Source organism: Tigriopus californicus, chromosome 6 (assembly GCF_007210705.1).
Source record: "Tigriopus californicus strain San Diego chromosome 6, Tcal_SD_v2.1, whole genome shotgun sequence".
In the NCBI taxonomy this organism is placed as follows: domain Eukaryota; kingdom Metazoa; phylum Arthropoda; class Copepoda; order Harpacticoida; family Harpacticidae; genus Tigriopus; species Tigriopus californicus.
The window spans coordinates 8,525,720-8,551,102 of record NC_081445.1 but is presented as its reverse complement, the minus strand read 5'-3'; the positions used below and the strand labels follow the sequence as shown (position 1 = coordinate 8,551,102).

At 46.5% G+C, this 25,383-nt stretch overlaps 4 protein-coding genes and 1 long non-coding RNA gene across 5 annotated transcripts in view; 2 read left to right on the top strand and 3 right to left on the bottom strand.

The window, feature by feature from the left end:
- Positions 1–827: 827 nt before the first annotated feature.
- Positions 828–3,057, bottom strand: LOC131882259 (uncharacterized). Its single transcript, XR_009373471.1, has 2 exons — positions 1,960–3,057; positions 828–1,799 (listed from the first exon to the last, which is right to left on the bottom strand). It is a non-coding gene; the product is annotated as an uncharacterized LOC131882259 (long non-coding RNA).
- The window catches only part of LOC131882258 (ras-related protein M-Ras-like), a gene marked incomplete in the record, with an annotated part of 24,692 nt that continues 1,564 nt past the window's right edge, over positions 2,256–25,383 (top strand). Inside the window, 7 exon segments of the mRNA XM_059229354.1 lie at positions 2,256–2,371; positions 19,636–19,824; positions 21,735–21,970; positions 22,054–22,174; positions 22,246–22,393; positions 24,878–25,031; positions 25,108–25,270. Of these exon segments, the coding sequence (XP_059085337.1) occupies positions 22,097–22,174; positions 22,246–22,393; positions 24,878–25,031; positions 25,108–25,270 (543 nt within the window).
- Positions 4,286–7,376, top strand: LOC131882256 (protein suppressor of hairy wing-like). The gene has a single exon (XM_059229352.1). The coding sequence runs from the start codon at positions 4,752–4,754 to the stop codon at positions 7,275–7,277; it is 2,526 nt and encodes an 841-aa protein (XP_059085335.1). The 5' UTR covers positions 4,286–4,751; the 3' UTR covers positions 7,278–7,376.
- LOC131882488 (uncharacterized) lies at positions 7,646–18,465 on the bottom strand. The gene is made up of 8 exons (XM_059229644.1): positions 17,975–18,465; positions 15,765–17,761; positions 13,839–14,271; positions 12,778–13,768; positions 11,729–12,738; positions 10,287–10,859; positions 8,486–10,152; positions 7,646–8,381 (listed from the first exon to the last, which is right to left on the bottom strand). The coding sequence occupies exons 1-8, from the start codon at positions 18,320–18,322 to the stop codon at positions 7,964–7,966; spliced, it is 7,437 nt and encodes a 2,478-aa protein (XP_059085627.1). The 5' UTR covers positions 18,323–18,465; the 3' UTR covers positions 7,646–7,963.
- On the bottom strand, positions 12,594–14,399 carry LOC131882257 (uncharacterized). Its single transcript, XM_059229353.1, has 2 exons — positions 13,839–14,399; positions 12,594–13,768 (listed from the first exon to the last, which is right to left on the bottom strand). Exons 1-2 carry the CDS (start codon positions 14,265–14,267, stop codon positions 12,740–12,742), a joined length of 1,458 nt encoding a protein of 485 aa, XP_059085336.1. The 5' UTR covers positions 14,268–14,399; the 3' UTR covers positions 12,594–12,739.

The following is a 25,383-nucleotide window of genomic DNA, read 5'->3' as shown; positions in this document are numbered from 1 at the left end:
GAGGATGCAACTTGTGAGATCCACACCAAATGCAACACCCGTCATTTCCGGCTCTGGGGCCTTGTTCAGAAAATGCTTTGGATCGCAACTGAGATCGAGCACGGTGTTGTAGGATCGTGTTTTTTCTCTCCTATAAGATACTACCAGAAGGGGATACATCAAGGGCCTTTTGGTTGGCAGCAGCATTTTCCCATTGCATACATTTGGTCCGAATCTTCAATAAAGTGTGAGTCGGCATCTTCAGCAAATCCGCTTGCAAATCACGGTTGGAGACGGTGACTACCAAATGTTGAGCCAAGCGATCCTCTTACGACATTCCATCAAGATCTGCATTGTCAACAATCAAACGAAGCCGCAGGTAATAATCATTGAACCCTTCGCCTTGCTCTTGTCGGCATCTTTAAAAATTGACTCGCCGTGTAATCAAACTGATTTCATTCTTGATGTGATTTTCCAACGCATCTAGGGCCGTCTTGACATTATCAGTATCCTGAACGTCTAGAAGCAAACGAAGTGTGTTGTCCATGCAAATATCCATTCAAACGCGAAGATGGGCTCGCTGGTCCATAATTGGTAGAGTATCGATCCTTGATGCCGAAAAAAAATCAATTACGGTCTTCCTCCATGAATTGATTTTTTTTTTCAATTTCAAATTTGGTTTCGGGTCCTGGAAGTTGTCGTTTTCATTGCCAAATATCCTCAATTGATCGTCGGTAACATGGAGACGATTCAAGGCTTTCATTTCCACCCTAAGTACTTCAAATCAGACGTTTTTTTACTCAAAATGGGGACGAGCCTGTCCCGTGACCTGTCACGGTCACCATGTGTGAATAAGAACTGAAACTTTATTTAAACTTGACACGGAACCTTTCATATACGAACAATTACGAAGATGGTGTATAAACATTATACACGCTTTTAGGTGGATAAAAAGAAAAATGTCAAAAATGGGAAAAGCAATAAAATAGTTGACTAGAGAGTGATATCACAGTGAATTTGACTAGAATTGGTTCAATACACAGGGAAAAAGTGAGAGCGAGAAAAGGCAGTATAAACAGAGTTAAGTAAAGGTAAGTGATGAAATTCTTAGTTATTTCAGAGAAGAGGATGGGCCAGATTGGACAGATCTTTTGTCAGCTCCCGTCGACTCCGAAGGGATGTCGGGCCAAGGACAATAATTTGTTAGCAAGTCCTTGACCGGGAAGGACAACTTGTGTCCGGACATCATCTCCGGGAAAGGTCTAGTTCCCAACACTGTTGGACACTAACCAGACCAGGCCGATGGTGAGGGGCTCGGTTTCGCATAGGAAATGCGTCCTTGCATTGTTGGCATATTGGGGCACGCACAGGTATCGTTTGAGGAACTTGGTGAAGCTGGCATCGCCGGATTTGAGGGCGGATTGGGCGGAGTATGGGAGCCAGAGGTGAAGGCCGTAGAGGAAAATTGGAGTGATGTAGGTCCGGAAGAGTTAAATAACTATTGGAAGAGGAAGGTTCGTGATGGGAAGTCTATTGCAAATGTATCCGATCCTGCTCTGGCTTTGACTGTTGATGATTTGAGGTGGTTGGTGAAGGAGAGTTGAGTTGAGAATGTGAAACCGACATATTAAAATTGTTGACGATTTCAATCGGACTATTGTGGATATGGAAAGAAGTCGGAGGCAGACGATCTTTGTGGAAAACCATGGCCTTCGTCTTGATGGTATTGACTTGAAGGCCGTTCTCTTGGCAGTAACCGTGGAGTGCATTGACGGCATTTTGAAATTCCACGCCTGAATCAGCCAAGAGAACCAGGTCGTCTGCATATTGGAGATATTGTACCATAAAATGGTTGATGGTGGGGCATTGGTGTGTGAGGGCTCAGGCAGGTCGGATACATAAAGATTGAAAACAACTGGCGATAGGGGATCCCCCTGTGGAAGACCAAAAGAAGTGAAGTAGCAGGGGATAAGTCCTCACCAGAACGAATGGAGTATCCGAGTCCCGCATAGATGTTGGACAGCAGGACACATATTGAACGCGGATCAACAAAGCATCCACACGCTCTAGAGCTCTCCTATCAGTGCAGATGTTTGAGTAGCCTATCAATGACACTTATTAATCCCGACTCTAGTCATCAGCAATTTTCTTGCCCCTTCATGGTCAGTACAATCTTATCTTTTTTAAGGCGTGTACTTAATTCTGATCATAATACAAAGACACTATTGTTATCTTTTTTGATTGCAGCTTGCCCTAAAGCTAAGCGCCTAATCTTTGTCTTACGTTTCTATACCGTAGAATGTTTCAAGGCGACTGGTTGACCACGGCTTTATGTGCAAAGCCGCCTAATTCAAACCCTTTTCGAAAGCAACTTGAGAGCAATTCAAGACAGGTATGGACACTGATTTCGATTCCGTTTGTCGAAGTAATATTACATTAATTAAGGCAAATCACTGACAAAGGCTTATCTGTGGCCTTGGCACTTCTACTTGGCACGAAAATGTTGATCTTTTTGTCGAATGCAGACTTTGTTTAAACTTGACTTGTTATCTGCACAAGATATTGCACAAGCATTTTTGCTTTGATTTCATGTATGGAATTTTCATGAACTTCGATTTCTTTGAAATTCTAGTGCTTATGGTTGGCTTGCTAGTACTTTCCAACACACGATTCGACATTGATTACTGAACATGATTTTTGAAAAAACAATATTCTTTTACAAACAGTGACACTTTTGACATCCGAGAATAAAATCAATTAATTCACCCTTACGAGTTATGAAATTCCCGATCGCCACGTAACCCCAAAAATTTTTTTTCGATATCTTATCAATTTAAGAATAAAAATAAATCATTCCTCTAAATTGGCCTCAATTCAGAGTCAATTTTGCTACGCATCCACTTGTCAAACAAATATTGCGTCCAAGGGAATCCTTCCATTTATTGTTGTAAACAAGATTGAAGCATCCCAATGAGTCTGTTAGGTCTCCAAATACACTTTCACCTCTTCGGGTAAGCGACCGTGGCCGTGTTTGACACAGACAGGCATTTATTGAGCGCGTGTTTCTGTCTGCGAGGCCGAGAATGAGCCAACAGAGTAGCTAGAGAGCCTTGGCGAGATGGTGTAAGAAAGGCCAAATTTGCTTATTCTCCTTTATCCCTCCCGCACTCTTCTTGGTCTTTCTCTTGGTTCTCTGGCCCCCCTCTCTGGTTCCTCCTCTTTCTACAGCGACAACTACTATTACTCCGTCTGGCTGGGAGTTCCTTTGAAGACACCCATCATTGAGTGGAATAAGGTTGGAACTTGGAACGAAGGCGAGGGAGTGACAGATTCACTCAAGACAAGAAAGAGAGACCTTCTCTACCTTCCTCAAAGAGCTTGACAAGCAAGCACTGCCCACAGCAACCAAAGTTTGTCCTGGCCTTGTCGCTCGCCTAGTGCTTCTTGGCCTTCTCTAACGCCTTATCTCCAGACAACCGCTTGTCTTAGCATCAAGGTTAGGGACAGCGACAAACAGAAAGAAAGAGTGAATGCTAATTGGAATTTTCGCATCTGACCACCGCTCATCAATTTTGGCGCTCAACAACCAACTGCCTCTCAGACTTGTGCAGTGACCATTGCCACCATCGGCGTACAATACATCCCGCAGCACATCCAGCATATATGGAGCGTGTTGGATCGCATTTAGGAGAAAGGATCCATGATCTTTAATAACTACTAGTAGTTATCCCAAAGGCCCAGGAATAAGGCTCAAGTGAAGTGGTTAGTTGTTGTTGGTTTTGCGTAAATCAAGTGCTTCTCCTCGCTTTCGTGGAACACAAGGCTCACCCATCCAGGTAATCTTTCATTTGCATGTCATATATTAATTCCCCCAGACGTTGTTGCGTCCACTCACGGACCAGTTCCAGTTTTCCGATTACTCAAGAGGTAATTTGTGCATTAGATTGGAACCTATACCAGTGCACAAGAAACCTCTCACACCAAGTTTTAGCCGAGTAATAAGATGAACCTCTAACACCAACGAATTCGTATAATGCACTTGATTCGTTAACAAAATCGGCTAAGGAATAGCCTAAAATGTTATTCTGGATTCCACTCACTCAGCTGGCCAAGGTTTGCCGCGAATTTTCTGTTGGCGGATGTACGGTACAGCAGGATTCCACTCACTCAGCTGGCCAAGGTTTGCCGCGAATTTTCTGTTGGCGTCCACTCTGGTCCAAAGACCCTCCAATATAGGCTGAATTGGCTAGGTACGGCTGTCGGCAAGCGAGGGCTGCCCAGTGAGAGTGCAGGGTTGCTGAGGGAGGAAAGCCATCTATACGGGCTTGGAAGCCATTTTGACGCAGAAGCTGGACGAAAATCATAGATTCGGTCGTAACCAACCTGACCTATTCTATTCCATTGAGCGTCTTCCCCACCCTTTACCCTTATTGTGGTTCATCACCCATTTGTCCATCCAATGTCCTTCGCCCGTTTGGATTTGCCCGTTGTTATACCTCTTGCCACTTACTCATTAATTTGGGCCCATATCGGAAAATCTCAAACTGGGGCGACGTTAGGCTCAAAAAACGCCTTCTATTCCACTCCGGGAGGTGGGTTATTCGACGCTTGACTCCATAGATTGGCGGAATTTGCCGGATGCGAAAATACCCGGAAATTAATACCAATTTCGACCCTGAGTCCCTGGAACATAATAAACAAAATTGGATTGGACCTGATCCCAATTCCCAAGTTTGTGAACCGCTCATCGCTTCCGGAGTCCATCCCTCAGCATGGACCCTGTAGAAGTGAAGGCCGAGGTGGGCGATGAAGTGCCGCCGGACCCCAATATCCAAGTGTTTGACGCCACCAAAGAAGAGTTGGAAGAAGAGGATGACGGAGATCCGATTTACGTACCGGAAACAAGAGGCGGGTCCCAAGAGGCCACGCTCAAGGGGTCGAATGCCAATAAACGCTATTTGAAATCTTGGGAGCGGCGATTCCCGTGGGTAGAGCGCGCTATTCCCGGTAAAGAGAACGCCTTCTGTAAGGTATGTTCCAAAACGATTAATCCGAAATTGGCCTCACTCCAAGTTCACGCCCGCACCAAAGGACACCAGGTTCGAATGCGTGAACTAATGCCGGAAGCTTTTCGCGATGAAGATGAGGAAACCCGCTGGGGTTCGCAGAATGTCATTTGTAACATTAAAACCGAGTACGGGGTGAATGACCAACGTTTGGCCGTCGACTTGGGCAAGTTGACGTTAGCCTCGGATATTGAGACCATCATGGAGGTGGTCGGACCCAAGATATTTGAAAATTTGAGCATTTGGGAAGTGTTGTTGTACAAGGCCAGTCAGGCCAAGGGCGAAGCCGCGGCCATGGACTTGGTAGTTCGAGATACGGAAAACATCCTGACGCAACTCAAGTTGTTGATTAGTAATTGCTACGAATACATGCGGGGAGACTCGTGTGAGCCCAAAGTTGAGCCCGACGTCGATACTCAGGCTGCCATTGAGGAGGCTATCGAGAAACAAAAGAGCGACAAATCCGGCGTGGGCATCTCACGATTCCTGGCCAATGCTCTGGAGATTGAAGATGGCTATTGGCAGAATCGGGATGACAGTGACGCCAGTTACCGCAACGCCATGGAAGTGGGTATTCTAGGGCCTTTGGCCAAGGTCAAGGTTGAGCTCGCCGATCCCAGCCCGGCCTATGTGGATGATGTCCAGCATGATCCGGACTTCCGGGTCACTGTCAAGAAACGCGGCCGTCCCCGTGGACGTCCGAGTGGGACGAAGAATAAGCGGAAAAAGGTGCCAGCCAAAAAGGACGATTTCATCGATGACGAGGACTATGACGAAGAAGAAGAGACCATGGGAGGGGACGACGATGATGAGGACGAGGACGAAGATGGCGACGAAGATTACGACGAAGATGATGACGACGAGGAGGCTCGAAAACGATCCCCGGGCAAGACACGAACGAACAAAGCGTGTCCTAAATGTGGTAAGCCGTACAAGTTTGAAGAATCTCTCAAGAAGCACAACGAGCACTGTCGAGCCATCTTACGCTATGCCAAAGAAGAGAAAGGCTTCCTGTGTCTCTATCAGAACTGTCCCACTCCGGACAAGGCTTTCCCGGCCAAAGATGAGCTCCTGACTCACTTTGACGAGCACCATTTCACGCACGAGGATCGCACCATCGACTGCACGTATGACGAGTGCAAAACGAAGTTCGCGACCATAGTGCTCCGCAACATGCACATCCGAAAGAGCCACGAGAAACGCTTCGTGTGCGACAACTGCCCTAAGAAGTTCTGGAACCAGAAAAACCTCGACGACCACGTCGAACGTGTGCATAATCGGCCCGAGGGTGAGGGTACGCGAGACATGAATCCTTGTCGGAAATGCGGGAAGATGATCGCTATGACCTACATCACCATCCACGAGAGCAAATGCAACGGTCTCTCCGTTCGAAACCCTCAGTTCAAAAAAGTGGGCGACGAGTATTACTGCACTGCCCGTGATTGCACCATCAAGCACGGGTTCTCGTGTGAGTACGGCGTGCGTACGCATTTCTTCAACACGCATTTAAACGACGAGGAGAAGATCTACACATGCGATTTCTGCGAGCGCAAATTCGGTTGCAAAATTGCTCGGAACAAGCACGTGAAAGCCACCCATCTCAAACCTTATGTCTGTGATCAATGCGGTGGGCGATTTGGCACCAAGAGCAAGCTAGATTCTCACCGATTGACGCACACGGGTGAGAAGCCCTTCGCCTGCGATCAGTGCGATTATCGTGCGGCTAAGAAGTTCAATTTGGACGAGCACAAGCAGAAGCGTCATAACGACATGGGTGGGCGGAATTTCTACTGTGGATTATGCGGCAAAATGTTCCTGACCTCGGGTCGACTCACCAGTCACTTCCGGATCATTCATCACGATGGAAAAGTGGAGGAGCCGCCGAATCGGAAGAAGCAGAAAAAGAAGTTCAATCCAGTCCAACAGATCCAGGCCCAAGCGCAACAAACTGTTGCAGGGGTCCATGCAGTTCAGCCGCAAGATCTGCATCAGGCCCAGCTGCAGCAACAACACCAACAACAGCAGCAGCATCAACAACATCAACAGCAGCAACAGCAACAACATTCCGATCAAGTCGCTCATCAAGTCCATGTTCAACAATCGCATTTGGTGCCCAAGATCATTTTTAAGGAAGGTATGGGTGAAGCGCATTTGGCCCACCATCCAGATATTGGCCAAGAGTTATTTGCCATCAAGCAACATCAATCTCCCGACGGCGTGGAGTATATGTAGTATTCACATTAGGAGGGTTCATGGACACCTACCTACCTAGTGATTGTAAGATAACGTATTTGTAAGATTGAATTGAACCCCTTCCTATTGTATACTGCATTTTTAGAGTCTGTTTTGTTGGGCGGGGGTGGGGGGCGGGTAATTGTGCGCCTTCGGAAGAAATGATATTTCTCGAAACTTTGAAACAAAGAACACTATTGATATTACGTCAAGTGTAATGTGTCCCCTTTTGCTTCATCAGAGAGCTTTTGTGGAAGGGGAGCAAGCTGGACTGCCAGGCTCAAATATTTAGCTGAAAACTAGATATCTATATTTTGCATCTTGGAGGTTTTTAAAATAACATCGGAGGACACAGGGGAACAAAATAATGATGTTTCTCGGCAACAATTTATTCATGCCATCAGAATGGCGATCGAAGGGGAGATACTCACGTTACAGGGAGACACTCGTAAGGTACTGTGGGTAGGACGACATGTGAAGGTTAGTGTATGTGTACGTAATGAAGGCCAACAAGGTCTTGCTCAGCTTCACATTCGTTTATATGGGGGACGAGGAAAAATATATTCATATTAGCACGACAGAGATTTTGAGGACAACGGAAATTTAGTATGTACAAACGTGAACACCTAAACTACTGCTCTTCTGTTTAATCTGTTCAGTTGGTTGGGACTCGATTCTCGTTCGCTTTACATGAAATCCACCGTGGCCTCAGTCTGATCTTGCGTGAGCAAGAAGTCCACGGCCATATCTTGCTCGACCTGACCCGTGGCTGTGACCACTTGACCCGTAGCCGTGACCACCTGACCCGCTTGGACCTGGACCACTTGGGCCTCGTGCTCAATGGACTCCTCCTCCTGGGAGTCCTTGAGCTCTTCTTCGTTTTTGAAGATCATCTTGGGCATGCTCTTGGCCCGTTTCGAGGACGACTTCTTGTTCCTAGCTTTGCCCTCCACGAGTCCGTCATGATGAACGATCCTGAAATGGCTCGTGAGACGGCCGGATGTGGTGAATACATTCCCGCAAATCCCGCAATGGAAGTTCCGTCCACTGAAGTCGTTGTGCTTCTTCTGTTTGTGCTCAGTCAAGTTGTACTGTTTCGAGCATCTGTGTTTCAATCATGGGAACAGAAAAGAAAAAAATAATCAAGGTTAGGTTAGCTATCACACGCGAAGAAATACGTCGTCGACATTGATGTTTGAAGGACTCACCTGAAGTCGCACTTGTCGCACAAATAGGGCTTTTCGCCGGTGTGAGTGGTCATATGCTCTTTCAACTTGGACTTGTCCGCGAATCGTCCGGGACAGAGCTCACAGATGTAGGGCTTCAAATGCTGTCGGACCACGTGGCGATTACGCATGATCTTGTCCGCGAATCGTTTCCCGCAGTGGTCGCACTCGTAGATCTTCTCGGACTCGTCCAAATGGGCCGAGTGGAAGTGAGTGCGAAGTCCGTACATGGTGGAGAAGCCGTGTTTGATGAGGCAATCTTTGGCAGTGCAGTAGAACTCGTTGTTAACCTGTTTAAAAGTTGGATTCCGCACGGTGAGCCCGGGACAACTCTTCTCGTGTCTAGGCAAGGACACTTTGTTCATGGTCTTGCCACACTTGAGGCACACGGCCGAGCCGGAATCCGGCTCCGGATTCGAGTGCACCCGCTCGTAATGCTCCGTGAGATGGCGCTCCATCCAGAAGGTCTTGGAGCACTCCGCGCACGCGTACGACTTCTGATGGGCCTTCCGCACGTGCATATTCCGCATCATGATAGTCTTGAATTTGACATCGCAATCCTCGTAGGTGCACGGAATGGTTCGCTCCTCGTCCGTGATGTGGTTGAGGTCGATGTGATCGAACAGATCCGTCTTCTTCGTGAACACCTTATCTTCATCCGGGCAATTGGGGTATTGGCAGATCATGTTCTTGCCCTCCTTTTTGTAGCGTAACATGGCTGGACAGTATTCTTCGTGCTTGCGTGTCGACTCCGTAAAGGGGAAGGTCTGGCCACATCGTTTACAGGTCTTGACGAAATCCCGATCCGGAATGGGCTTCGGCTTCTTAAATGCACTCGCAGGAGCCCGATACTCTTCATCTGAGTCTTCGTCTGAAGAGAAATTCCGCTTTCGTTTGCGTCGTCGCTTGGAACGGCCCAACTCCTCGGGCTCATTTTCTTTCTCCTCCTTGACCTTGACTTTGTCTGAACCGTCCTTGGAATCCTCGTCCTCGACTTCGTCGACCTCTTTCTTGATTTCAGTCACCAGGGATCGCGAAGGACGACCGCGCTTTTTGCCAGTGCTGACACTCTCCTTGATTTTGGCCAATTCGGCTTCATCGTAGATAAGAGGGAACAAGAGATTGGCCTCTAACGGATTGTTGTACTGCAACATGTCCGGGTCTTTCTGATGCCAGAAGCCATTGTCCAAGTCGAGGGCGTTGGCCAGAAACTTGGGCAAGTGAATGCCAATATCTTTGCGTCGGCGGACTTCGCGTCCGGAGCCGAAGCGTTGAAAACAGTTCAAGATGAGCTCCTTGACTTCAAACAGGAGACTCTCCACGTCCTTCAATATGAGATCCATGCCACTCACGTCTTGCTGCATGGAGGCCTTGTTGAGAAGCAATTCCCATAGGGACAACTTCTCGAAGAGGGTGGGCCCGGTTAGGGCAATGAGCGTGTCCGAGCGGGCGTTCAACAGGAACGTCTCGAAATCCGTCTTGGGCTGGGCGATGGTGTTTTGGGAGCCCAGATGCCGATACGGATCCATGGGGCCATCCGCTCCCAAGCCCAAGAGCTGAGCATCCGAGGGCAGCGCCGCATCCGAGCGCTCCGAAATGATCACTTTCGGCTCATCTTCTTCGACCACGTTCTGCTCGCGTTTCAAACTCTGAAAAATCCAGCCGTGAGACAAGTCTCCGTTAGTTGAGCACATCATTGGAAAGGCTACAAAGGCCATATTGGTGAGGTAATCACATTCCCCGAAAAAAAAAAAAGATCTCCACTCTCCACTGTGTTTATTACCTGAAGATGGGCCTCCATTCGGGCTCGTCGAACGGCCTCGGCGTGAATCTTGGTGTTCTCATGCGAGACTAAGGCCGTTAACCGGGGATGCAATGTCTTGCCGCATAGCGTACAATAGGCATGTTCAGTATGGGGTGTGGCCTTTTCCACCCAAGGGAACCGCTCCTCCCACGCAGCCTTGTATTTGTAGTTGGTACGATATCGTTGCCAACGTTCCTTGTTATATTTGGCTTGGGAATGCTCATCATCCCCCTCGTCTTCCTCCCCCTCAGCCCCTTCCGCCCCTTCCTCCTCCCCTTCGTGTCCGCCGCCGGTTTGGAACTCATCTTCCACTTCGCCGGCGGCCACGCCCTCCTCCGGCAAGGCGTGTGCCTCCTCCTCTCGGCCCTGATCCTGATCCTCCTCCAAGGCCTCCGTCACCACATAGACCGTGTCTTGATCGTCATCGCCCGCTTCTTCCGAATCCTGGATCAGCGTCAAGATGGGCGCGGATGGCGCCTCCGAGGCGCCCGATTCCGACATGGGCGTGACGGGCGGTAAAACGGGGGGCGTGACTGGCGTTTTTGGTCGGCTCTAGAAGTCGTCACCTTGGCGGGCGGGCTGGGATTGGATGGGATTGGGAACTGGCCAAGAAGGTGATCACCCTGCGTGTTACAATGGCCTTTTTCTCGTTTTTCGTACTTGCTCTGCGTCAACCTCTGCTTCTCTCCCTGAGCTAGCTTCTCAGTGAGGCGAATTACGAACTACCTATGGGTCAGATTTTGAAAGGATTGCTGCCCTTGGCGGAGTCGGAAACCTGGGGCAATCTTCTAGTTGACCTCGTCGAGGCGGATGCACTAATACGGTTGATGCGGGTTCACAAATCCGGACGATGGTAATGGCCGTTGAGGTGCCGCGAGGGGCCACGAGTGAGGGATTGGGCTTCCGCGTCCCATGCCAAATTGGCGTCCCTGAATGAGTTGGCTTCAGCGTTGCAACGAAAAGGCGGTGATCGCGTGGTTGGCTTCTTTTTGGAAGAGTCGGCCAGCCTCCACGGTTTTGGCGCCTGAACTGCCCCAAGCTGCCATGGCCACTGAGCAGGCAGAATGGGCAGGAGGGGGAGGGAGACCAGGCCCATGGAATGATGGGTGAATGGCGTAACTGGAGACGAAAGATGATCACCCCCGAAATACGTAAGAATCTAGGAACAGGATGAGTGGGATGCGGTTCGGGTTCTGTACTGTTACATGATTGGGTTGCGGCCCAATGGGTCACGGCTCCTAGAATCTGAGCCGTATTAAAATAACCTGTCACTGGAATCGGGGAAGACTGCGAGTGGTAGAGATTCAAATTTAAGGCGGGAAAAACTTGGCGCGCAAATTGGGGACAGTGATATCGATGGCTGTATCCATTTCAAAAGAGTAAATAAGTCGATACCAATACACCTTCATATTTCAAATAAACTGCACAGTGTCTTGGACTTCTTCCTGGTTGATGAGGAAGTCAACGGCAATGTCCTGCTCCACTTGCCCACTGATCTCCTTGTCCTTTTTGTCAAGGAACTCGACTTTGGCCACATTTCGTGACCTTCTTGAAGAACCGGCGCTGGTGGCGGGTTTACTCCTTTGCTTGACCAGATTCTCCACTAATCCGTCCTGGTGAATGATCCTCAAATGGCTGGTGAGGCGTCCGGAGGTCAGGAACACTTTGCCGCACAGTCCACAATAAAAGTTGCGCCCGGACAGGTCGTTGTGCTTCTTCCGCTTGTGATCCACGAGATTGAATTTCTTGGCGCAACGGAAGTCGCACTTGTCGCAGATGAACGGCTTATTCCCGGTGTGTGTGTTCATGTGTTCGGACAGTTGACTTTTGTTCACAAAGCGACCCGCACACAATGTGCACACCACGGGTTTGATGTGCACGGATTTCACGTGCCGTCGATACATAATGCCGTCTGCGAACTTTTTACCACAATGCTCGCACTCGTAGCGCTTCTCGGTGTCGTCCAGATGGGCGTCGAAGAAGTGCACCCGTAAGCCGTGCATACTCGCGAAACCATGATTGACCAAACAGTCTTTGGCGGTGCAAAAGAATTCGTCGTTCATGATTTTGAACGTGGGGTTGCGCACCGTCGAGCCCTGACAGGTCTTTTCGTGGTTGCGCATGGATGATTTGTTCCGCGTTTTCCCGCACTTGAGGCAAATGGCCCGGGCCGCGTCTTCTTGTTGCGGATTCTTGTGCACTCGTTCGAAGTGATCCGTCAAGTGCTTTTTGAACCAAAAGGTCTTTTTGCACTCGATGCACTCAAAGGACTTGCTGTGACTCTTACGAATGTGGATGTTCCGCATGATCACGGACTTGGACTTGACGGAGCAGCCCTCGTAAGTGCAAGCCACGGTCCGCTCGTCCTCGTTGACGTGGATCTCATCGATGTGTTCCAACAGATCGAGCTTCTTCTCGAATACTTGCCCAGCTTACGGACAATTGGGATACTGACACAGGAAGTTCTTGCCGTCTCGACGGTAGCGCATCACGCCCGGACAATATTCTTCATGTTTCCGCGTGGATTCCGTGAAAGGAAACGTGTTGCCGCACCGATTACAATTCTTGACGAAATCCCGGTCTGGAATAGGTTTGGCCTCCTCGGGTTTGACGTCCTTCTTCATCAATCGCTCTTCCTCCTCTTGGTCGGAGTCATCTTCAGAGGAGTAGTTTCGCTTCCGCTTCCGTTTTCGTTTGGCTCTCAAGGGCGTCTCCGGTTTGTTCTCCTTCTCCTTATCTCTCTCTTTCTCCTTCTCACTCTCGGGTTGAGCCTTCGGCGGGGTGTCTTTGTCCTTCAAAACCTTGATGACTTGCAGGTTCCTTCGGGAGGAACGGTTTCTCGGTTTGCCTGCGGCGAGTTCTTGCTTCACCAAGGCCACGTTCTCGTTTTGCGGGATAACTTGAGCCAAGACTTTTTCTTCGAGAGGACGCTGGCACCTGGCTTGGTCGGTGCTCTTCTGTTCCCAATAGCCCGGTTCCAATTCCAAACCCTGAGCCAGGACGCTACTCAAATCCACGCCGATGGTCTTTTTCCGCTTGGTCTGGTCGGACTTCTCAAAGCAATTGATCATCAGAGACTTGGCCTCGAAGAGCAAGCACTCCAAGTCCTTCAAGACCAGGTCCGTGCCGCTCAGATCAGGCTGCAACGTGGCCTTGGTGAGCATCAGCTCCCACATGGTCAACTTGTCAAACAGCGTGGGTCCGACCAACGATATGAGCGTGTCGGTTGAGGCGTTCATGAGGAAGTTCTCGAAATCCGTCTTGGGCTGAGCAATCAGATTCTGAGAGCCTTTCTGTTGACAATTGACGGGCTGACTCTCGACCTCCACCTCAACTGGCACTAAATGCATAGTGTCGTCCCTGTGAATCACAATTACTTTGGTCTCCTCGTCATCGTCATCCACCTCCAGTATCTGTTGTAGTGGCTCCGGCTCATTCGGGCTCTCCTCCTTGACGCTTTGCTGTAAAAGCCAAAGTCGTCCGTCCATAAAGATCAAAATCCATCCCAATTCAACACCCAACAACACTTACCTGTAATTGGGAGCGGATCTTCTCCCGATCCACGGAGTCGGCGTGGATCTTGGTCTTCTCATGCTTGACCAACGTGTGATGTCTTGGGATCAATGTCTTGCCACAGAGAGTGCAGTAGGCGTGCTGCGTGTGAGCCGTGGCCTTCTCCACCCATGGAAACTCCCTCTCCCACTCGTGTTTGTACTTGTAATAGTGACGATATTTGTCACGGGTATATTTAGCCTGAGATTCAGGCTCGGGCTCGGCGCCTTTCTTTCCGTCTGGCTTTTTAGTTTCTTCGGAGAGCCCTTCCTCCGCCTCCTCCTCATCCATGATCTCGTGCTCTTCTTGTTTCAAGACCGAATCATTGACCGGGTCCATCCCCTCCTCATCTGGGCGTGGCTCTGTCGAATCCTGATTCATCAGGGGGGCCGTGTCATCTGTGTCCATGACACTGGACTGGGAAAAGTCGGGGTCAGAGGTCGCGTATCAAACAATATATCATTCGATCAGTCTACCTACTTAGAGGGCTAGGGCGACATAAGACGCTGTTGAGGGATTCTGTGTTGTCTGTATTAGAGTCAGCACGACCAAAAGCAAAAATTGAAAAAGCGCAAAAGCCGAAATATGACCAGCTATGGGACGGCGCTTTAACAATCAAAAGGGGAGGTGCTTTTGATGTTTGACATCGAGATATATTTTTGATGCAAATCAATCCCTATGTAAGGCTTGCTGGGGTACCGTATTGGTAGAGCATCCTCTAGCCAATTCCAAGCTTCTCTGTGGTATTTGATTATAGCATGAGTTGCTGCTTTAACAACTTAAATGGGCAAACCTACGATCATTCCCGAGGGTGAGGTAATGATTAATGTGAAACGTTTGGCTGTGACAACGAAGCGGGAATATCCCTCAATTGGGACACCCAAAATCAGATGGCAGGCCGAACGGGCGAGCTGATATCTGACTTCGTAGCACACAAATTAAAACAAAACCAACAATACCAATGTCGACTTAAAAAACGCATGAACTAGACGCAACAGTCTTATTTTTGGCGCCCTAAATGACTCTTTTGATGATGAAACTTTTGTTCAAAAGCGTTTCAGAGCTTATATCTTGACAAACGTAAGATAAAAAATATCAACGCTCCAGAACACTAAAAGTGTGCAAAATTTGGAGGCACTGTGAACACTGGAGGTTGGAGCTTGGAGCATAGACTGTGGTTGGAGCGCAAACCAGCGGCAGTCCAAATTTAGAGGAAGAATAGTTTTGGCTCCGTCAGGGTTCGAATAATTGTCGTAGAAGGCCAATTGATAGTAAATCGAAGACCATGTTTAAGGTTGCCAATGTTGAGTTAGCCTTAGTAAACTTGAAAGAAACGGAGTGACTCTTTTGCTCTAGTCCAGTTAGGACTTGGTGCCTATGAGAGTGTAAAATGATTGAGTGAAAGAAAAGTATCTCATGTATTGTATTGTATTGTATTGTAAAGACTACTCAAATCATCAAATCTGATGTGTATATGTGGATCAACTTGCCTGGCTAATCCTATTAAATGATACACAAAGGTTAATTAACCTGAATAACGCACCATGTCAATTGCAACAGCCTGAAGTAGTGAATGCGCTGTCTACCAGGTCATGACGGGTTTGTCAATTTTTTTTTTGACGAGTTTGACATTTTATGTTGGCAAATAATTCGCATCGTCTTATCATACCAACGAATTACGCAAAAATTCCCACTTGCTCCATGTATCGAAACACACTTCTAATTTGAAAGAAAATAGCACAATCTATATTCGAATCAAAATTGTTCCTTATCTAAGAGCAAGATTGGTAAGGGTACATTTGGAGACAAGATCCCCCCACAAAAAAAAGATCTTCAAGAAAGATCGCGCATAGGTCAGACCGCACACAACAGTGCTCCAAACACGGAATGGAGAAGAATATCTACATAAAGTCGGCCTGGTCTTGATTCATCAGGAAATCCACGGCAATATCCTGCTCCGCTTGTCCACTCATGTTCTTCTCCTTGCCATCCACTAATACGATTTTGGGCATGGACTTGCCGCGTTTGACAGCTTTCTTTTTGGGCGTGCCCTCCACGAGACCGTCTTGATGAATGATCCGGAAGTGACTGGTGAGTCGGCCGGATGTGAGGAACACCTTGCCACAAATACCGCAATGATAATTCCGTCCTGCCAAGTCATTGTGCTTCTTCTGTTTGTGGTCGATCAAATTGAACTTCTTGGCGCATCTGAAGTCGCACTTGTCGCAAGCGTGCGGTTTGTTGCCCGTATGGATGTTCATATGCTCGGCCAATTGGCTCTTATTGCCGAAACGACCGGTGCACAAACTGCAGACATACGGCTTGACGTGGACCGCCTTCACGTGTTTGCGGAACATGATGCGGTCGGCATACTTCTTGCCGCAGTGCTCACACTCGAACTGCTTCTCGGCTTCATCCAAATGGGAGTTGAAGAAATGAACCCGCAGACCGTACATGCCAGAGAACCCGTGTTTGATGTGACAGTCGCGGACAGTGCAGAAGAACTCTCCGTTGACTTCCTTCCATTGGGGATTGCGACAGGCGTAGCCCGTACAACGACTCTCGTGTTTGCTCAGAGAAGTGCGAATCATCATCTTGCCGCATTTGCGGCACAATTCCACGGCTTTGGCTGGAGCCTCGCCGCTATCCTTCAACGTGTGCCCGTTCTTGATGTGATCGTTCAGGTTCTTCTCGGACCAAAAGCGCTTGGGGCATTGATCGCAGGCAAAAAGCTTCTCGTGACTTTTTCGGATGTGAATGTTGCGCAACGTGACTGTGGCGAACATTTGCTTGCATCCATCGTAGGTACAAGGGATAGTGCGGGCTTCATCGGTGAAGTGGTGCTCGTCGAAATGCCGAAGGATGTCTTCTCGTAATTTGTATTCCTGCTCCGGATTGGGGCAGTTGTCGTAGCAACAGTACATGAGGGCGCCCACCTTCTTGTACTTGAGCGAGGCTGGACAGCTGGGCATGTGAGTCTTGTTGTTCTCTCCAGGACCGTAATCTTTACCGCATTTGGGACACTTGGTGTGCTTGATTCGCTTGCCCGGCGCTCGCCGTCGGGCGACATATTCTGGATCATCCAACGGGTCTCGGCCTCGGATCTTCTTTTTCGACTTGGCTTTGATGCTGGTCTTGATGTCGTCTACTTCGTGGGAAGGATAGGACATGACCATAGGGATGAGGAGTCCCACCTCGAGCCCGTTGCGGTAGGTGACGTCGTCGGGGTCTCTTTGGTTCCAAAAGCCACTTTCAATTTCGATGGCATTGGCCAGAAACTTGGAGATGTTCACGCCCACTTTCTGTTGGCTGAGGATCTCTCTCTGTCGGCGGCGGGTGAGCTCTACGTGGTCAAAGCAATTGTTCATGAGGAGCTTCATTTCCATAAGAATGTTTTCCACATCCTTGATCACGAGATCCATGGCGTTGAAATCTTGGCTCTGCGTGGCCTTGTGCAGAATGATCTCCCAAATTGACAACTTGTCAAATACTTTCGGACCTACGGCCTCCATGATGGCCTCTACACTTGAGTTAAGGGCCAGGTTCTCCATCTCAGTCTTGGGATCATCGTCCAAACGCTCTCGTTTGATCGACATCGGGGCAATCATGGCATTTTGCGTTCCAATCGCCTGAACGATCTTTTTGGTGGGTCGCGGGGTTTGAATGGAGTCCGGCATAGTGAGCACGGACTCGCCATCCACGGTCACATACGCCGCGCTCTCTTCCGCCGCCATGGCCAGTTTGCTCTCCACATCAGCCTCTTCCAAGGCTTCATCCATGAGTTGCTGCTCCACTCGAAAGCGCCGCCAATTCTCGATATGCTTGGCCGACTTTTCGTGAGCCGCCAAAGCCGTAATCCGGGGACGGAAGGTACGTCGACAAGCCGCGCAATATGCAAATTCCTACAGAGAATTTCAGTCCAATCAGGCAAAATGGTTACCATCGCTAGTGTCTTACAAATCAATTTTCCTAAAATTCAACGACAAATTCATAAAATCTCCAAATATCGCGTAGCCAATGTTGGCTCCCTAAGCAATATTAAAAGACAAACCATTCTCTAACTAAGGACCCTAGCCACCTTGACTTCAAGTCGAGCAATTGGCCAAGTCAATTACCTCATCAGGAACGGCTCTTGAGACCCAGGGATGGATTTCCTGCCACACCTCCCGATATTTACGTCCGGCGTCATAGCGACTATAATTCTTATTCTTGGCTGGCGTTTCCATGGACGACTGATTCTCCTCCTCGGCCCGTTGTTGATCCTCGGCATCCTGTCGATCCTGCTCATCCTGGTCCTCTTGGTCCATTTCCTCCATCTGTCCGTCCTCATCCTCGCCGTCGTGCGGTGCGGATTCGAGGGCGGAATTCACAGCTTCCGTCAGATCATGCTCGATCACGATGGTGTTGGTTTCCACGGCCTGAACCAAGGCGCCCAAGGCGTCTTTGGTGTCCACGTCCTCCATGGGTTCGAAAGGTGGGCCGATGGATTTGAAAACCCCGGGGATGGGTCCGATATTCCTGGTTTGAATTGGCACAAAATCGGACCACTTTTGGCGTTTTTCACGATGCCTGAGCTATTCAGGGCTGGTTCCAATCTCACTCAAAAAGCCAAATCAGGAATTAGCTCCATATATATCCGGCTCATCGGACAAAATGTCTCCAATACTAGTGTTCTATTACTCATCAGAGCGTTTTCAGTAGATTTTTCGGCCCGCTATTCTTATTAAAATTAAAATCAGGGGATTTTAGAAGCTGCAAATCGAGCGTTTGGCTTTAAAGATCAAGTGCGAGAGGATTGGTAAGACCCTGGCTGGGATCTAGGAAAGCGCGGTCAGCAAGCGCGGGCAACGCTCTTTCTCGATTGTTCATTGGCCCAGCCCAGTGCTGCCAGTTTCGAGAAGCCGTCGCCATTTTGAATCCCATTCAGGGCGTCTGGCCCAGAAACGCTCATTCACCCGCGCGCAGAATTGGAACTCTTCAGCTACACACCGGAAACGTGTTCTGCTACACTAATTCATAATAGATGATCTTTGATGGCGACTCGTGGCCATCACGGTCCTGTACATGACTAGCATTGTGATATCACAGAGGTGATGAATGAAAAGAGCACGTTCAGCTTCCGTGGAAGAACTTAAGAGGGAAATCATGATAACCCCATCTTTTGTTTTCAATGAGGGAAATGCGCAGGCAATGCAAATCCAGGAGAGGAACGTGGTCAAATTCTTGGTTATTACCAAGGAGAGGGTGGGCCAGATTGAACTAGTTCCTTGTATTAGAACAATCCCTTGTCAGCCCCCATCGTTGGTGGCTAAAATTAGATCTTTTAAGAAATGGCATTAAGATTTTCTAAAGCTCTTGAAACTGTTTCCCCGCATCCCCTTCTTGAGGCTAAAGGTGTCATAAAAAAGAGCTCTTTTTATGACACCTTTAGCCTCAAGAAGGGGATGCGGGGAAACAGTTTCAAAAGTCGCCAAAATTGCCTCTTCAAGTATTTCCATCCTGTTAACCGTGATCAACGACATGGAACCTGCCCTAATTGTCGGATGTCGAGGGTGCATCTAATGGTTACTGAATTAGATAGCCACTTGAGAAGGCGCCTATGAAATTCAATCTCTAATCTCAAGGTTTTGGGGAGTGTATCTAGCCAGAAAAACAATCTATTGCTTTCCGAACGCTGCGAATCGTGCAATTTTTCGAGAGGGGAAAGATAAAATCAATAACGGTTTTTCACTCTTAAAAGTTGTTCCCATTATTGTCCCTTTCTTTTTTGGTTTAGACTGGACCTCGCCCGGCTAGCGACACAACCAACAAATCATTCATTTCCAACGTCCAACAATGGGGTTTGATGGTAGAAGAAGATTCTTAGCGCCTTGTTCGCGTTGCCACTAGACCTCTTGTGACTACACTTGCTCCTTAAACAGGATTTCTTGCGGCATTGGGATTGGACCTTACCACGCATGTGCAGGTGATTCTTGCCTTATTTCCGCTGCCTCTAAGACCGCCTTCTTTTCTTTTGTTTCAAAATAATCGTTTTATCGACAGAGAATCGCTTATTCTGATTTTCTACAAATATGACCTAAAGAGTCGCGAATCTCATGACCTCTACTATGAGAACCAAAAATATCGATATGATCGCAATTCATTGGTAATTTGATCATTCTTTCCAAGTCTTACGATACCAACTAATCAGGTCTGTCTGACAGCTAAACAAATTTCACAAAGATATTCGGATCTAAGATTGAATACTTTTAATGATAATATAATACAGGAATTCAGATTTCTTCCAATTGGAGTCAAGGGCTTGGCTGTATCAGACTCGAGTCCGGGTTGGTCCTTAGTATGTGTGCCCCCAAAATAGTGGTTATGGATAGGTCATTATTCAATTATAAGGGGTCGGATAATTCATTTCAAACATACAACTTCGTGGTTTTTTTTGGGGGGGGGGGGGAGGCTACATTAACGGTGGTGGGAATGAAATCCCCAGTAAGTTAAACTTTGTAATTTACACATGTAGAATAATATGTCTAAATTCAGATTCAGGGTTACCACAGCATCAACCTATTAGAGTTGGCGGATCTAATTAGCCCTAGTATGTAAGGTTGGTCAGGAATTTCAATCAGAAACTTGTACTCGTACAAGTCTGACTATAACTCAACTATAGGATCAAGTAACTCTTTAGGATCAAGGCTTATGTTTTCCCTATAAATATTAGAGGGAAGCGGGTTAAACATTGGCGGAGTACTTGCTAACCGAGATTTTAGTGGACTTGTCCTTAGATTCAACCCTCAACGGCCACTAGAGTTAAACCTAAAATTTGGATTGGAACAAAGCTCCTGGAGCTCTTGAAAATGTTCCTTGTTCCTAGTACGACATAAATAGTTGATGCAGAATAAGATTGTGTCAGAAAACCTAGTATTGAATAATATTGACATTGAGGATGATGATTGCTTTTAAATAGATTCAATCAAATAAAAGTTACAACTAGGACTGAAAAGACCACATGTCATCACCATTGCTCGAGATAACGAGTACGTGGGAAAAGACACGTGGCTGAAATATGAAGTCGAAACAGTCGAGAATATTTTACCATGAATAATCTCTCGTTAGTCAATCCCTATGGGGCTCTCAAAAAAGGACATCTCGTGGAATTCATTAAGGATTGATCTGGATGCTAGTTAAAAAAATGTCCAAGTCTGGCTTGAAAGAAACTAAAAGATCGACAACTCATACGAATATTAGAGAGAAGCACAAGCTCATGAAACAATGAAGGAGCCCAAAAAAGAAGCGTGGTGGACTTCATTGTTCGGAATAGCCTTGCTTCTCGAGGGCTTGAAGGTGCTCTCAAAACGGACGTTATGCCTCTGCGGTCACTAGAATTGACCCTAAATATTGGGTTGGGACAAAGGCCATGAATGCTTTTGAAAACGTGCAATATCAGATACCTTTTGTACCTTCTCTGAACACTGTACAGTCCGTCCCAACTGTTTTTTAATCACTCCCAATATGAGAGCTCTCTCCCAAAACTAGGCAACATTCATGAAATAAAAGAACAAAACACTTGAAGACTGAATTATTGGTTACTCAGTGGTGTGCAAAGACATGCGTTAAGCAATGAGGTTTTATGCGAAAAATATCCAAGATTAGTACCAAAGCACTAGTGCTGGAGCGAGTCCGGACTCGAGTCCAAGTGCGCTCATGTCTTTTACTAACACTATCAAATACGGCCCTTGTGTAGTTTTGATCATTATCTACTGTCATGCGCTCTTCAGCCGGTAGGGGTCCAGGACTCTAGATTTCGACGGGTATACATTGAACAAACTTATCTTTATCAATTCTCCTTTTATATACAAGTGTTTCCCCTCGCTTTAATTGCAGGGATCCGTTTTCAGAATTATGACTTCGAGATTTGTGAACCCATCACCACAGACTCACTCGTACAACTGAACGATTTAATGGCCAACATATTTGGCATTGGACCCCTCTCAATCTCACAAGTAAAGTTCATAACCATCCAACCCTGATCATGAGAGTTCCCCACTTTTATTCATCTTAAGAAGGTGCACCTTCCAAGGTTCCTTCAAATCCCGTCCGTAGAGAGTCATTTTTCTCAGGTAAGCAAGACAATGACAACATCTGTGAGAACTAATTTTAAAATGTTGATCAGCATTTATCGGTCGGATTGTCCCCTTATTAGGTACGTGACTTGAGTCCAAAATACAAGGAATCTGGTTCTTGATATGCCCAAGAAAGCTCGTGGTGCTCTTCCCGGAGCCATGTCACTTCCTGGGGACAATACACAACTTCCAGTTTACCGAGTATGAAATGAAATCTAGTCGTGGGTACACTCCAATATTTCTGAATGATTTCATTTTCACTCCATTTTTAGATTGTTGTGGTTGGCGATGGAGGGGTGGGAAAATCTGCCATGACTTTACAGCTCATCCAGAAGACGTTTGTGATCGAGTACGACCCCACCATAGAGGATAACTATAACAAACATTGGGAGATCGACGGAAAGATTTGTTTGCTCAATGGTAAGATCTTTTTAAAGATTAAATCCCGGTGTCATGTACGGTGCAACATGCCCCTAAATGGCCCACTGCAATATGGACAAGATAATGTTGAGAACAAAGGTGCCTCAACTTTTAAAATGACACAAACTGAAGTTTGCGAAGACTTAAGTCTTTAAAGTCTACCTTCATTGAACAACTGGGTTAAAAAGTGTGCTCTTTCAAAGCTCGCGATATAATAGTGCAAATTTTTTGAAGTGTCATTGGAAATCGTTTGTTTGTTATACTTCCTATTTACATTTTATATCATCTTCTATACTTTTCTAAACTTTGCAATTATTATGGAATACTTTGCTTGGCTAGTAGCCCTAGTGTATCGGTAGAAGGGCGGACATTTCATTTCTGGACATAATTGTCCACCCCTGTCCAAAAATAAGTATGGACAAAAGTGTCCAAAAATGTCCAAAAATACGATACTTTAAAACTGCAAATCTAAAGGAAATTCTACTTGAAACCTATCTTTAACTTCAAAAATTGCTCATTAATGGTTCCAAAAGCAAAAAAGTCTTTGAAACCTTTGACACATACCTCTAGCCACGGACTTCTAGAGATATGGATTGCAAACGGAAGCAAAAATATCCTATCTCCTAAACCGCTCATCGTATTCCAAATAAACACTTGATACGACCACAAGATCTTGTTGAATAGATAAACTCAGCAAAGTTTGAGCCTAAACCTATGCTTAGGGCACTCAGGAGACAACTTTGAAACGATCGACTTTGCATGTAAATGATATAAAATTGACCTACCGTTAATTGAAGAGATCTACGTTTCTTAGTTTATTACTGTAATTCGAAAAGTGGCTCAGAGTGGCTATGACCAAGAGCAGGCCGATTTGCCGGGAAGCTCGTTCACAGTCCATATTGCTAGAAGTCCGTGCTCTAGCATATCTTGAGAAGATAATTGAAAGACAGGTTCTTAACTCTTTTTATCTTACCTTCAACAGCAAGGAGAGAGCATAGCTTCCCTCTAATAGAATACAGCTGGTGCAAAGCATTAAAAACTGGAATAGCTAGATAGTATATTCTGGTTTTATAGCTCCATTCATTCAACATTGCTTACGTTTTTGCAACAATATTTTGTTGAATATTTATCAGTCATTTGGGATAGTCTCTTAAAAAGAGCTAATACTAAAAATTGAACAACTTACCCAACTGCTAAAATTAAATGATGACATATTTTTCCTAGATTTGTGGCTTTTCTTCCATAAGCAAGTTACTTGAAATATTGTTAAGGCAAGTCTCTTAGCATTAAAAGATGCGTTTGATGTCAGACACAGTATATCTTAGTTTCTAGATGTATAATAAAAGTGTAATTCATACACTACTTAGAGGTATAAAAAAATATTATTGGATATTTGACATTCAGCTCCTAAGTTTTTTTCATTTAAGACTTAATTTTAGTTAAAATTACCCAGTCGCCAAATACTCTGTTTTTAGTGTGGCTTTGACTTTTCAACATCTCAAAATCTCAAAAACACATTTTAGTGTATATTTTGGAGATTAAAAACGTTAGTGAAATGATGTGTCTGTTTTCCACAAAGGCTACTTGCTTCTTCATATTTATCTATTTTAAGAAAGCTTGGATTTTATTAATCATTGATTCTATTTGCTGGTTAATATCTAGATTGGGTAAAGAAATAACATGACTTAAGGTTTAAAACTTATCGCTTGTCAACCCCCTTTCGCACAATTGTACTTACTTTTGGACACGTTCTGCCCACTCCTATTCACTTTTGTTCACTTGGAGTCCAAAAGTCAAGCTGATTCTCAAAATTGCCCACCCTGATTGGTGGGGCGTCCGTTTTCTTTTATTCGGACATTTAGGCAAGCGCTGGTACCAGCAAACAAACTTGCCTGCCAATGCCAGTGATGCAAAATTGGCGTTTCAAATTGGTTTTAACGAAGCTGACCTTTCCTCATATAGCAATGTGAAAGAAGGGTCAGCTTCTCAGAAACGTGTTTGAAGCCCCAAACATCACTGCCACTGGTATCAGCAAACAAAGGTACCTGCCAGAGCTTGCCTAAACGTCCCCATACTAACCTGAATTCGATCCCTGGATAGCCCAGTCCAAGTTCCTTTGTTATATTTGCCTAACAACATGAGTTGTTGGTTTAGCAACTTAAATGGGCCAAACTGGGGTCATACCCGAGGGTTAGAAAAATTTATGGTTGGCTGTGACAACAAAGCGGAAAATATCTCTTCATTGGGCACACATCATTGGAGGACAGACTGAACGAGAGAGCTCTCATCTGCCTCCGTAAGAAATAAACAAAAAACGACGTCGCTTGCTTTCAATCTTAATTTTGCAACTGTTCTATTGTGGATTTACAGATCCCTGTCACATTCAATTTATGTCATTTTTTGGAGTCGAGGGAAAGTGCTTGGATGCAGAAACATTCCGGATCCAGATTTTATCAGTCAATGAGTTAAAATGTTGTATTCCAGTCCTGGACACCGCTGGTCAGGAAGAGTACAGCGCCATGCGAGAACAGTTCCTTCGTCAAGGTGATGGCTTCCTTATCGTATATTCTGTCACTGATACGACCAGCTTTGAAAGGATCCCCAATTTCAGGGATCAGATCATAGCTGTGAAAGGAAAGTGAGTAGACAAAAATATCCCTAAAAACTCAAGGTCTAGGTCTTGGCCAACAACCTGCAAGTCCCTTCTGTTTTAGGGAATCCCTTCCCATGATTTTGGTGGCTAATAAAGTGGACCTGAACACCCGACGGAAAATCACCGAGGAGCAAGGCCTGGAAATGGCTCAAAAGCTTGGGATGACATACATCGAGACCTCCGCCAAGGACCCTCCTCAAAACATTGACGAGGCATTCAGACAGGTAAGTTAAAGTAGAGAACTATTCCAAAAGTAATCTGACCACAGATTATGAACTGACTAGATCTGCATTGGCCCGACCTCAGTGAAGGGAAAGATAGGTTTTGTGTCAGCTGT